The sequence below is a fragment of the Microplitis mediator genome, chromosome 3, assembly GCF_029852145.1.
Source record: "Microplitis mediator isolate UGA2020A chromosome 3, iyMicMedi2.1, whole genome shotgun sequence".
Lineage (NCBI taxonomy): Eukaryota > Metazoa > Arthropoda > Insecta > Hymenoptera > Braconidae > Microplitis > Microplitis mediator.
Window position 1 is genome coordinate 7,409,088 of NC_079971.1, and position 13,846 is coordinate 7,422,933.

The 13,846-nt window shown below is 29.6% G+C and overlaps 5 protein-coding genes across 9 annotated transcripts in view; all 5 read right to left on the reverse strand.

Moving 5' to 3' along the window:
* LOC130665695 (amphiphysin) overlaps positions 1 to 1,934 on the reverse strand; it is a 35,586-nt gene extending 33,652 nt beyond the window's left edge. For 3 of the 5 annotated variants that reach the window (XM_057466201.1, XM_057466200.1, XM_057466198.1), the window contains exon 1: positions 1,669 to 1,933. In XM_057466201.1, coding sequence (XP_057322184.1) covers positions 1,669 to 1,737 — 69 coding nt within the window. In that variant the 5' untranslated portion in view covers positions 1,738 to 1,933. Of the gene's footprint in view, positions 1 to 1,116; positions 1,159 to 1,668 lie in introns of those variants that run through there. The other 2 variants (XM_057466197.1, XM_057466199.1) reach the window with 2 other exon arrangements.
* Positions 1,935 to 2,486: 552 nt separating this feature from the next.
* LOC130665698 (kelch domain-containing protein 10 homolog) lies at positions 2,487 to 4,496 on the reverse strand. The gene is made up of 3 exons (XM_057466203.1): positions 3,344 to 4,496; positions 2,923 to 3,273; positions 2,487 to 2,840 (listed from the first exon to the last, which is right to left on the reverse strand). The coding sequence occupies exons 1-3, from the start codon at positions 4,034 to 4,036 to the stop codon at positions 2,673 to 2,675; spliced, it is 1,212 nt and encodes a 403-aa protein (XP_057322186.1). The 5' UTR covers positions 4,037 to 4,496; the 3' UTR covers positions 2,487 to 2,672.
* A 1,619-nt stretch (positions 4,497 to 6,115) lies between these two features.
* LOC130665258 (kelch domain-containing protein 10 homolog) lies at positions 6,116 to 7,633 on the reverse strand. Its single transcript, XM_057465583.1, has 3 exons — positions 6,817 to 7,633; positions 6,367 to 6,747; positions 6,116 to 6,283 (listed from the first exon to the last, which is right to left on the reverse strand). The coding sequence occupies exons 1-3, from the start codon at positions 7,489 to 7,491 to the stop codon at positions 6,116 to 6,118; spliced, it is 1,224 nt and encodes a 407-aa protein (XP_057321566.1). The 5' UTR covers positions 7,492 to 7,633.
* A 1,159-nt stretch (positions 7,634 to 8,792) lies between these two features.
* LOC130665699 (kelch domain-containing protein 10 homolog) lies at positions 8,793 to 10,527 on the reverse strand. Its single transcript, XM_057466204.1, has 3 exons — positions 9,659 to 10,527; positions 9,238 to 9,588; positions 8,793 to 9,155 (listed from the first exon to the last, which is right to left on the reverse strand). Exons 1-3 carry the CDS (start codon positions 10,346 to 10,348, stop codon positions 8,988 to 8,990), a joined length of 1,209 nt encoding a protein of 402 aa, XP_057322187.1. The 5' UTR covers positions 10,349 to 10,527; the 3' UTR covers positions 8,793 to 8,987.
* Positions 10,528 to 10,845: 318 nt separating this feature from the next.
* On the reverse strand, positions 10,846 to 13,429 carry LOC130665700 (kelch domain-containing protein 10 homolog). Its single transcript, XM_057466206.1, has 3 exons — positions 12,560 to 13,429; positions 12,139 to 12,489; positions 10,846 to 11,136 (listed from the first exon to the last, which is right to left on the reverse strand). The coding sequence occupies exons 1-3, from the start codon at positions 13,214 to 13,216 to the stop codon at positions 10,969 to 10,971; spliced, it is 1,176 nt and encodes a 391-aa protein (XP_057322189.1). The 5' UTR covers positions 13,217 to 13,429; the 3' UTR covers positions 10,846 to 10,968.
* Between the last annotated feature and the right edge of the window lie 417 nt (positions 13,430 to 13,846).

A 13,846-nucleotide genomic window follows, 5' to 3' on the forward strand; every position in this document is an offset into this window, starting at 1 on the left:
ATAAATATCAAAAGTCTTCTATTAGTATTTATCAATGTTTTTACTCGATAAAAATAAATTATCGTTAATTAAATTTAATTTTATTAATATATGAATGGTTTAATGATTATAACAATTACTTTTACTTTGTTATACATTTCTGGAGAAAATAGTATAGAAAAAACTCTTAAATCCTCAACACAGAGGATTTCATTTGTTTTTAATACTTTAATCTACTTAAAACTCATTTGACATACTTTACAATTTAGTTATAACTTATTACAGACTGTGTATATTTATTTCTATCGAGGTGCAACGTGACAATACTGTCATATGACCATATTAATTTTTTCATTACACTAATTGATATAAAAAAAATAATAATAAAGAATAATACTCTTGGCAATTAAGTTATTTTAATTTTTTACATGCAGTGTAAAAAATGACCGTAAAGTTAGCAGACAATTAACAATTTTCGAATTTTTCCACAATTTAATTAAAAAAAAAAAACTAAAAATATGCGCATGTAGAAAATTAATAAAACTGCAGGTGCAATTTCCCACAATATTTATTTTTAAAAATTATCGATTTGAAAAAATCCAAAAAGTTATTAGACCTCAGCCAATTTATGATACTGAAGAGCCGACGTCTGATAATTTTTTTTTTTTCAAACCATAAATTATCAAGAAAAAAAATTTTCAAAAAATTGCACTTATAGTTTTTTGAATTTTCTACATGTGCATACTTTTTTTTTTTTTTTTTTTTTCATCATTTTTTTATTGAAAAAAAAAATCCAAAAATTGTTAACTTCAGGATCATGTCAATTTCAGTTGCATTTAAAATTTGAAATTTTGAAAAAATAACTTCTAGTGAATGATGTAAATTTAGTCATATAAAATTATTTAATTGAATTAATTTTAAGGGCATTGCATTACAGAAGCATGCAAATGAATTTAATTATAGCAAAATAAATTTCGTAATGTGAGTTATTAATATTTTAATAACTATTGTTGATTAAATTAAATTTATGAATGAAATTATATGAATGGTTTAAAAGTATAAAGTGTAGAATGGAGCTGAAAGTACAATTAAATAAATTGAATTTATAAATAAAAATTAATACACATGTGTGGTTACTTTGCTCCATAGTCGTGTCCCCAACATTCACACATGGTCATTGAGTGATGGATTGCATAAGTAATTGTCATTTAGAATAAAATACAACTCTAGTTTTAGATTAATATGATAGGTGTGTATTCTATCGAACATGAATAGTTAAATGATTATATAACAATATATATATTTTTAGTAAGACAAAATGATGGGAGAGACATAAAAAAAAATTTCCACACGCGAAAACAATTTTACTACTGCTATGAAAATGTGTGATGTCGAGATAAAAAATAGAAAATATTGAGAGAAAAGAGAGAGGTCGCTTCAGATGCCCGCGTGTAGGCAATTAAATGTCAAATGTTATAATAAATCTATTTATCTAAATATATTTATATACGAAAATAAAAAATAAGCGATTTTTTGAAGTAAATAAATGAATTTTCATGTTTGAAAATTCAAATGTAAAAATTTGAGTTGTGTTAAAATTGAAATTAAAAAATAAACTACTGCGCAGGAAATATTTGAAATTAGTGATAAATTAAATTATTAATTTTAATTTATAAATTATTTTTTTACCTTCTCTTTAGCTCTGCCAGCGTGTTTTTGCACTGTTTTAGCAATTAACGCACCTTTACTTTCAGCCATTTTTTATCACGCACGAATTTTTGTTTTTTATTTATTATTTGAATTATTATAAGTTATTAATATAACGTGACTTTTTTATTGTAAACACTAACTTTAAAGGATTGTAATCAAGTGATTTCTCAACACTTAATCACTTAACTGTATCAAAGTATAATACCAACTGTACCGACCAAAGCGCCGAGAGGTACTGAATTTATTTTACAAGAATGTCACAGCCAGGCGGCCATTTTGAATTAGTGTGTATTTTTCACGCAGTTATTTGAAAGCAGCACTAGTTTGGCGCGAAAATTTTGTCGATTATGTTTATGTCAATAAAATTTGTAATTTATTTGAGGGCATTCTGTCAGTGCCCCCCTCCACTTTTTTAAAACCTGCAATCACTCAACTGTTATAATTTTATTAAAATTTTGTTAATAAATTGAAAAAAAAAAAACCTTAAGGGCATTCACAAACAGTGCCCCCACTCTTTAAAAATATATAATGACAGCTGTCATAACTGAATTCAAATTTTTTTTATTAACTAAAAGAAAAAAAAACCTTAATTAAAGACGGGACGATTGCAGAGATATAGAATTTAAAAAAAAAATTTTTTAATTAAAATTTTTAAGAAATTTAAAAAGATAATTTTTCGTATCAATTAAAAACAAACTGTCTAATTAATGATATAAATAAATAGAAAATAAAAACCATGACAGTAAGTTTTTCAGTGACATTTTTTACTGTAAAAAAATAACAGTAAACTTCAAAAATAATTTAACTATTGAATTGTTTATCTTAAATGTTTATATAATAAATTTTTGCATATAAAAACATCCGTACTTAACTCTGACACAATTTTTCAGCAATTTTCATGAATTTCTGACCATTACAATTTTAAGTGCTAGTGTGTCATAAATATTACAATGAATACATAGAATTTGTTTATAGATACTTCATTAATTAATACGGGACTTGAAGAAGTGTGGTGGGATACCGAGAGACTTTATTTCTTTGTCAGTCATTGCTTTCAAGTTTGGGTAGTAATGGAAAACAGCTTCCCAGCAAATATCTGTGAGTTTGGGAATCCTGAGCCAAGTTGAGTGTAAAGTAGATAAACAAAGTCCCTAAATAAATCATCAGAATTAATTATCCAAACATTAATAGCGTTGGCAATTAACTATAATATATAAATATAACAATAAGTACTTGTTGCGTATCATTATTAAAAATATATCCACCAAATGTGAATAATTTTCCAGCAGGAGAAACTGTCATTGAATGACTATCAATGTGACAAGGTAAGACAGTACCAAATCTCTCAAGACACGTCCATTTTAAACTTGTGAGATTCAATCTCCAGACATCATTGAACGTATCTCTATTATTATCAACTGTTCCTCCAGATATTATCACATTTATTTCACCAGAACCCGGGTCAGTGTAACTCGTTACCCCAAAATGATCTCTTTCAGATGGATATTGCGGTATGTGATTTTCATCACCAAGAGTGTCTATTATTTTCCAGCGGCATTTTTCTATATCAAACGCCGATATTTGCTAAAATAAAACGTTTCACATAAATATTTATTTTTATAAAAAAATTAATCAGCGTAATATAAATGCTTACGACAAACGAAAATGGATTAAGTCCAGAACCATCCATCACCCCACCAAATATATAAATCATATTGTTACCATAAACTAAAGTACTATTCATTCTGCCAACTGGTTCATTGGCAACAAGTCCTCGACAGATGTAGACAACTTCCCATACACCATTTTCCATGTTTAATTTATATACATCGGAAAAGTTTTCATAATTTTTTTCGATTCCGACAGTATAAATATATTTTCCATGGCGAATGAAATTCTGTGGAAATGAAGGATTTGGAATTTGTCCAGTTGTCCTTCGGGCAAGTGCACTTTCAGTATTTAAATCATAAATATGTAATCGGCCTTTGCGACTTGAAAGTTTGTCATTAAAAGGTACTCGTATTGTCCAAGTAACTAAATAATTTGATTCAAAAATAGCACCAAAATTGATATCTTTATCATGTGGTAAATTACTATCATTTCTCATTAATCTCCATTGTTGTTCAGCTAAATTGTACACCCAGATATCACGAAAGTCAGACCGTGATTCGTCAAACAAAGAACCAGTTGATTCATCTCGAAAAGCCACAGCAGTCGTTGGATCCATGCCTTCGTAAACGTACAAATTTTTACCATCACATCCTATATTTGATTTAATTCTTCCTTTAGGTTTTGCAATACCATTAGGAGAATGTTCAGTAAAAACGTAAGGTTGGAATGTGTACATTTTGAAAACAATTATGAAACTTATTTATTCACTTTCAGGATTATAAATAAAATTGAAAACTTCTTGCAGTTTTTATTAATGAATTGAAATATTATTTTACTTAACGGTGTTTCACTTTAAAGGTTAGCTTGTTTTACTTTTTAAACAAAAACGCACATGAATATCTCGACAACAACGACCTCAGTAAGCTAAATCCGTTGTTAAACTAGAAAATAAATTATCAACAATTTAAATTTATTTTTGCCACACCTGCACCGAAAGTTTAAATTCTTGACCTGTTTGGAGGGAAGGTAGTCGTTTTTTATCTCTTCTGAGAAAACAGAAATAATAAAAATTAGCGCAATGCGCAATTCTTCCGACAAACAGAGGAAAAATTTAAACTTTCAGGTACAGATCTGGTGAAATAATAAATTGTGTGTAGGAATTAAAAAAAACGATTTCAGATCAGGGTGAGTTGGCTGACATATTACTCGCAATCGTACCAGGGTGCCCATAGGCGGCTACGGTATACACTAGACTGATTCAAAAAAATCGACTAATTTTTTTTTTCTTCATTACATCGAAAATATTGTTGGAAATGACGAAAAAAAAATACCGTGAAAGTTTGAGCTCTTAATCTTAATATTAACAACTGCCGCATCGCAATTTTTTTTTTTCCCGTTTAAATAACATGGGAAAATTTATTTTTTAAGCTTTTGAATTTTGTATCTCTCGGTAGGACCAAAACTTTTGAATGTTCAAGAAATATTCTTATGGGAAATTTGACGCTCTACAAGAAAGGTCTCCTATAATTTTTTGATATATTTATTTCTTCCAAAGTAATTCGAAGTTAAAGTTAGGTTGACGATAAATTTTCACATTTTTTTAATTTTTTGACGCAACCATCAACTTTATCCGAAAATTTTACAGGACATTTTTTGTAGAGCATTTTATTTCCTACAACTTATCTCAGAGAAAATTTTCGATATTTCACTTAAGTCGTATGTTATTTGCGATTAACTTAAAATTTTCTTAAATAATCTAAATTTTGTTGCTTAAAATTAATTATATTAAATTTTCAGTTAATTGCGAATAACTTACGACTTATGAGAAATATCGAAAACTTTCTTTGAGATAAGTTGTAGGAAATAAAATGCTCTACAAAAAATGTCCCGTAAAATTTTCCGATAAAGTTGACGGTTGCGTCAAAAAATTTAAAAAATGTAAAAATTTATCGTCAATCTAATTTTAACTTCGAATTACTTTTGAAGAAATAAAAATATCGAAAAATTATGAGAAACCTTTTTTGTAGAGCGTCAAATTTCCCATAAGAATATGTCTTGAACATTCAAAAGTATTGGTCCCACCGAGAGCTACAAAATTCCAAAGCTTAAAAAATAAATTTTCTCATGTTATTTAAACGGGAAATAGAAAATCGTGATGCGGCAGCTGTTTATATTAATATTAAGAGCTCAAACTTTCACAGTATTTTTTTTTCGTCATTTCCAAAAATATTTTCGATAGAGTCCTACAGTCCTCCCTTGTTGTGTAGTATACTATATTAATGTTACTGCTTTAATTTTCCATCTTCAATTCATAAGTTACTAAAGTTACCATAGGCGGGTAGGGTCCATTAAGACAGAACTTTATTGGACAGAATTATTGTAACAAACACTCTGTTTACCTAGACGCCTACAGACGTTCATTGTCGGGGTAGAATGGGTTGCTCTTATATTCTCAGGAAATATAATAATTGAAAGAAAAAAGAAAATTGTTGATAAAAATTAAAAATAAACTGTCTAATTAGTGGTATAAAAAATACAAGAGAAGACAATAAATTTTTTATTGACATTTTTACTGCAAAATTTACAGTAAATTTTTTATATATTTCGATAATTGGATTATTTATCTTCAATATTTATCGAAAAAATTTTTGATTAAAAAAAAATCTGTACTTTACTCTTTAAAAATTTATCAGCAATTGGTCAACTGGAGAGTAATAAATTTGGTTTCAAATAAATTTAAAATCCTTACAATTTTAAGAGCTAGGGTGTTTAAAATAAAAAAATAAATACAAAGAATTGATTTATAAATATTTTATTAATCAATACGCGACTTAAATAACTGCAATGGAATTCCGAGGGAAATGATTTCTTTGTCAGTAATTGATTTCAAGTTTGGATAGTAATGTAAAACAGCTTCCCAACAAATATCTGTGAGTTTGGGAATCCTGATCCAAGTTGAGTGTAAAGCAGAAGTGCGAATTTCCTAAAATAATTTAACAGTTTTAATTATTCAAACATTAATAGCATCAACAAGTAATAATTGTAAATAAATTTAATGATAAATACGTGTTCCACGCCATCAAATAAAAACAATTTCCCAGCAGAAGAAATGGTTATTGAATGATCCTCAACTTGATGAGGTAAGGCAGTACCAAATCTCTCGAGACACGTCCATTTTAAACTTGTGAGATTTAATCTCCAGACATCTTTAAACTCAATATGGTCACTCTCAAAGAATTCTTCCCAACCTTCACCGTCATTGTCATATTCATTTTTATAAAATTTTTCTCCAGATATTATTACGTTCATTTCACCAGAATCTGGATCAGTGTAACTCGTTACACCGAATAAATCTCTATCAGTTGGATACTGCGGTGTGTGATTTTCATCACCATGAGTGTCTACTATTTTCCAGCAGCATTTTTCCAAATCAAACGCCCATATTTTCTAAAATAAAACATTCACATGAATATTGGTGTTTATAAAAAAATTTATCAACATTATAAAAGTACTTACGAGAAACGAAAATGGATCATAATTGGGACTAAGATCATAACCACCGAATATATAAATCATATTGTTACTATAAACTAAAGTATGACTTGTTCTACCAACTGGTTCATTAGCATCAAGTCCTCGACAGATGTAAACAACTTCCCATACATCATTTTCCATATTTAATTTATATACATCGGAAAAGGTTTTATAATAATCTCTTTGGATTCCGACAGTATAAATATATTTTCCATGGCGAATAAAATTAAGTGCAAATAAAAAATATGGAATCTGTCCACTTGTCCTTCGAACAAGACTACTTTTACTATTCAAATCACAAACATGTAATTGACATGTGTGACTTGACAATTCGTCATTAAAAAGTCTTTGTCTTGTGTTTTGCGTTTGTAGTGTGCAAGTAACTAAATAATTTGATTCAAAAATAGTACTAATTCTTAAAGATTCATCCGATATTGATGATTTGCTTTGATGCCTTGTTAATATCAATAATCTCCATTGTTGTCTAGCTAAATTGTACTCCCGGATATTATAAAATTTGCTATTACTTGTTACAGACTCGCCATAAAAATATAAATTTTTACCATCACAGCATATTATTTCGTTCACTTTTCCTTCAGGTTTTGTAATACTGTATATAGAGTGTTCAGTAAACACGTGCGGCTTGAATGCGTACATTTTCAAAAAAATTATTAACCTTTTTTATTAATTTTTAAAATAAAAAAAAAAAAAAATCTCCGTGCAATTTTTATTGATGAATTAAAATCTTATTTGAAGTAATTTATTTTATTTTTTTTATGTATCGCTTCAAAGGTTTACTTGTTTTATTAATACGAAACGCACGTGGAAATCTCGACAACGGCGAGCTCAGTAAGATAAATGGGCCGTATACCTGGAAAATCAATTATTAAAATCTTTAACTCATTTTCACCCCACCTGACCGGAAGTACAAATTACTGCCTTGTTTGGAGGGAAGATAGTCGTTCTTTTCTCTGCTGAGAAAAAGGAAATGATAAAAATTAGCGCATGCGCCATTCTTCAGACAAACTGAGGCAAAAATTTCAACTTTCACATACTGGTGAAAGAGTAAATTGTGTAACTAGGAATTAAACAAAACAATTTTAGATCAGGGTGAAAAATACGTAAGAAAAATGGTAATTTAATAAAAACAAATCTGTCTATCGGTTGACCCTGCGGGCCAGCCCCAAAACTTCCCGCTTTTTCCGAGCTCTTTGAGTTTGAAAACATTTTTGTCAATACATTTACGAGCTCTTCGAGCTCGAAAATACTTTTGTATCCCATTGTTTTCGAAAAAAACCGTTTTTTAGCATTTCTTTCTCCCACGATATCTCACGGTGAATTGACCGATTTCGATGGCTAGGGCAGCAATCGACGCGTTTTATTAAGTTCTAGAGTTGATTAGATTTTAAAGTCGATCGTTCAAGTCGTTTCTGAGAAATCAATAAAAAACTAAAAAAAAAAAAAAAAAAAAAAAATTTTTCTGTAATTCGCCAATATTTTCGAGTCTACTTGATCAAATGATCGGAAATGATCAGAAAAGTTGATGGCCAACAAGCTCTTTCGATTGCCGCCTTAACCATCCAAATCGTTCATTAGTTAAAAAGTTATAGACCGGTCACACACATACAAACACACACATACAAACACACACACACACACACACACACACACACACACACACACACACACACACACACACACACACACACACACACACACACACACACACACACACACACACACACACACACACACACACATACAGACACTCGGACATCATTCTGAAAATAGTCAGAACAGCTTCCTAGGACCTCAAAAAGTCGACATCTGATAAAATTTCGATTTTCGCAATTCGGGGTGGAAACTATAACTTCCCAATTTTTCGAAAATCGTCGATTTTCTTAGCGGGAAGTCAAAAACGGTAATTTTTTAAAGAAATAAAAAATAAACTGTTTACTTTGTGTCATATATTATTATAGAATAAAACACCAAGACATTAAATTTTTTAGTACATTTTCTATTATAAAAAAGTAACAGTAAATTAAAAAAATTATAAATTTGGTTTTAAATGAATTTATGAATGTTATGATTTTAAATGCTAGTGTGTAATAAATAAAAAAATGAATACAATGAATTTACTTATAAGTATTTTATTAATTAATATGCGACTTAAGTAACTGCAATGGAAGGCCGAGGGACATAATTTCTTCGTCGGTCATTGATTTCAAGTTTGGATAGTAATGGAAAACAGCTTCCCAACAAATGTCTGTGAGTTTGGGAATCCTGAGCCAAGTTGAGTGTAAAGTAGATAAACAAAGTCCCTAAATAAATCATCAGAATTAATTATCCAAACATTAATAGCGTTGGCAATTAACCATAATATATAAATATAACAATAAGTACTTGTTGCGTATCATTATTAAAAATACATCCACCAAAGGTGAATAACTTTCCTGCAGGTGAAACGGTCATTGAATGATTATTAACGGGACAAGGCAAGACAGTACCAAATCTTTCAAGACACGTCCATTTAAAACTTGTGAGATTCAATCTCCAGACATCATTGAAGGTATCTCTAATATCATTAACCATTCCTCCAGATATTACCACATGTATTTCACCAGAATCCGGGTCAGTGTAACTCGTTACCCCAAAATGATCTCTTTTAGATGGATATTGCGGTATGTGATTTTCATCACCATGAGTGTCCATTATTTTCCAGCAGCACTTTTCTAAATCAAACGCCGATATTTGCTAAAATAAAACGTGTCACATAAATATTTATTTTTATAAAAAAATTAATCAGCGTAATATAAATGCTTACGACCAAAGAAGATGGATTAAGTCTAGGACCATATATAACCCCGCCAAATATATAAATCATATTGTTACCATAAACTAAAGTATGATTTATTCTACCAACTGGTTCATTGGCATCAAGTCCTCGACAAGTATAAACAACTTCCCATACACCATTTTCTATATTTAATTTATATACATCGGAAAAGTTTTTGTAATCTTTTTCGATTCCGACAGTATAAATATATTTTCCATGACGAATCAAATTAACTGGAAGTGAAGAATTCGGAATTTGTCCACTTGTCTTTCTGGCAAGTGCACTTTCGGTATTTAAATCATAAATATGTAATCGGCCTTTAAGACTTGAAAGTTCGTCATCAAAAGGTCCTCGTATTGTCCAAATGACTAAATAATTTGATTCAAAAATTGTACCAAAAATGATATCTTTATCATCAGGTAAATTACTATCATTTCTCATTAATCTCCATTGTTGTCCAGCTAAATTGTACACTCTGATATCACGAAAGTCAGACTTCGACGCGTCAAATAAAGAATCAGTTAATTCATCTTGAAAATCCACAGCAGTCGTTGGATCCATGCCTTCGTAAATATATAAATTTTTACCATCACACCGTATTGTTGATATCCTTTCTTCAGATTTTGCAATACCATTAAGTGAATGTTCAGTAAAAATGTACGGTTGGAATGTGTACATTTTCAAAATAATTATGAAACTTTTTTATTCACTTTTAGAATTATAAATAGAAGTGATATTTTCCCGCAGTTTTTATTAATGAATTAAAATCTTATTTTACTTGACGGTATCACTTCAAAGGTTAGCTTGTTTTACTCTTTAAACGAAAACGCACATGAACATCTCGCCAACAGCGACCTCAGTAAGCTAAATCCGTTGTTAAACTAGAAAATAAATTATCAAAATTTAAAATTTATTTTCTAGCTCTTCTGAGAAAATAAAAATAATAAAAATTTAAACTTTCACATACTAGTGAAATCGTCAATTGTGTAACTAGGAATTAAACAAAACGATTTTAGATCAGGGTCAAGAATAGGTAAGAAAAATAGTAATTAAAGAAAAAAAAAAGGTATTTTTTTATATAAATAAAAAATAAACTGTTTACTTTGTGACATATACTATTATAGAATAAAAAAACCAGACATTAAATTTTTTAGTACATTTTTTATTATAAAAAAGTAACCGTCAATTTAAAAAATTATAAATTTGGTTTCAAATGAATTTATGAACATTATGATTTTAAATGCTCGCGTGTAATAAATAAAAAAATGAATACAATGATTTTACTTATAATCATTTTATTAATTAATATGAGACTTGAGTAATTGCGGTGGGATGCCGAGAGCAATAATTTCTTTGTCAGTCATTGATATCAAGTTTGGATAGTAATGAAAAACAGCTTCCCAGCAAATGTCTTCGAGTCTGGGAATCCTGAGCCAAGTTGAGTGTAAAGTAGAACTACAAATTCCCTAAATAAATCATCAGAATTAATTACTCAAACATTAATAGCATTGGCAATTAATATAATAGGGCGTTTCAAAAAAAACAAGAATTTTTTTTTTTCTCGGAACCAGGCTCAAAAGTTTCGTTTAGATGCCTAAATAGGCCCCATAAGAATAACACAGGAAAAAAATTTTTTTTTCTTCTGATTTTTGAAACTAATGAACCGTAAATTACATTGTAATATTTATCAAATATTTTTGTAGAGAATTGAACGCTCTACAAAAAAGGTCTCTCATCATTTTTTGATAACTTCATCTGTGCTAGTTATTGGAGCTGGAAGCGAAATCTACAGTAAATTTCAAGATCTTTTTACTTTTCTAGCAAAACTATCAGACTCATCAAAAAATGTCATAGGACCTTTTTGGTAGAAAATTTTATTCCCTAAAAATTATTTTCAATAAAGTTCATTCAAATTTCGCATTGTTTTCTAGTTATTTTCATTTCAACGTTAAGTTCTCAAAATCGATTAGAAGACTATCATTTTTATGAGCTTGGCATTAAAATGAAAGTAACTAGAAAACAATGCGGAATTTGAATGAACTTTATTGAAAATAATTTGTGGGGAATAAAATTATCGACAAAAAAGGTCCTATGACATTGTTTGATAAGTCTGATAGTTTTGCTGGAAACTTCCAGCTCCAATAACTTTCGAACAGATGGATTCATCAAAAAATGATAGGAGACCTTTTTTGAAGAGCGTTCAATTCTCTACAAAAATATTTGATGGACATTACAATGTAATTTACGGTTCATTAGTTTCAAGAATCAGAAGAAAAAAAATTTTTTTCCTGTGTTATTCTTATGAGAAATAGAAAAGTGCGACGCGGACAACCTTAATATTAATATTAAGGGCTCATATTTTCAGAGGCCTATTTTGGCATCTAAACGAAAATTTTGAGCCTGATTCCGAGAAAAAACGAAAATTCTTGTTTTTTTTTGAACGCCCTAATAAATATAATAATAAATACTTCTTCCGTATCATTATTGAAAATATATCCACCGAATGTGAATAATTTTCCATCAGGAGAAATGGTCATTGAATGACCATTAACAGGGCAAGGCAAGACAGTACCAAATCTCTCAAGACACGTCCATTTTAAACTTGTGAGATTCAATCTCCAGACGTCATTCAGGGCATCTTTATGACCACGCACTAATCCACCAGATATAATTACATTCATTTCACCCGAATCTGGATCAGTGTAACTCGTCACCGCAAAATCACATGTTGCAACTGGATAGTGCGGTATATAATCTTCATCACCATAAGTGTCAACCTTTTTCCAGCAGCAGTTTTCTAAATCAAACGCCGAAATTTTCTGAAATAAAATATTTTACATAAGTATTTTTCTTTATAAAAAAGTTTATCGCCGTAATAAAAGTGCTTACGACGAAAGAAAACGTATCAAGTCCGGGACGACTACTAAAACCACCAAATATATAAATCATATTGTTACCATAAACTAAAGTATGATTTATTCTACCAACTGGTTCATTGGCATCAAGTCCTCGGCAAATATAAACGACTTCCCATACAAGATTTTCCAGATTTAATTTATGTACATCCGAAAAGTGTCCATAATCTTTTTCGATTCCGACAGTATAAATATATTTTCCATGACGAATCAAATTAAGTGCATAGGAAGGATATGAAATTTGTCCACTGGTTCCCTGGACAAGTACACTTTCGGTATTTAAATCGCAAATATGTAATCGACACTTATCGCGACTTGTCAACGGCTCGTCATCAAAAGCGTATCGTATTGTGTAAATGACTAAATAATTTGATTCTAAAATAGTACCAAAACTGAAATCACTATTATCTGGCAAATTACTTTCAGTTCTCATTAATCTCCATTGTTGCCTAGCTAAATTATACACCCAGATTTTACGAAAAGCATAGTTTTCGAGATCATTTGAATCCATACCTCCGTAAATATATAAATTTTTACCATTACATCGTATTGTCGATTGAAATCTTCCTTCAGGTTCTGCATCGCCGTTGGGAGAGTGTTCAGTAAAAACGTGCGGCTTGAATGTGTACATTTTTAAATCAATTATGAAAGTTTTCTGTGAATTTTCAAAATAATAAATTAAATTAAAATCTTCCGCCAATTTTATCGATGAGTTGAAATCTTATTTCAAGTAATTTATTTTATTTTTCAGCGTAACACTTCAAAGGCTTTTTTTGGATAACGGCCCTACAAGTGCTATGTGCCAGAGGATGACGGGACTTTAAGGGTTAACTTGTTGAGAGAACGCTTATGAATATCCCGACAATAGCGACCCCAGTAAAATAAATCCGCTGATAAACTGGAAAATAAATAATTAAGGGCATTCTCAGACAGAGCCCCCACTTTTTAAAAATTTTCAATTACTCAACTGTCATAACTGTATTACAATTTTATTAATTAATTGAAAAAAAAAATAAAGTAGTTGCAATTTCGCCGAGATATAAAATTATAAAAAAATTAATTACAGTTGTTAATTAGGAGTTAAAAGAATTTGTTTGAATAAATTTTAGCATACAAAATTTGAAAATTCAAATTCTCAGCGACAATCGTACTTGTCTTCAATTAGTGCTTCAATGTTTTTTTCATCAATTGATGAAATTTTGGTAAACTTATGGCAGTTCAAAGTCATTGAAAATTTTTAAAAAGTAGGAGCACTTTCTGA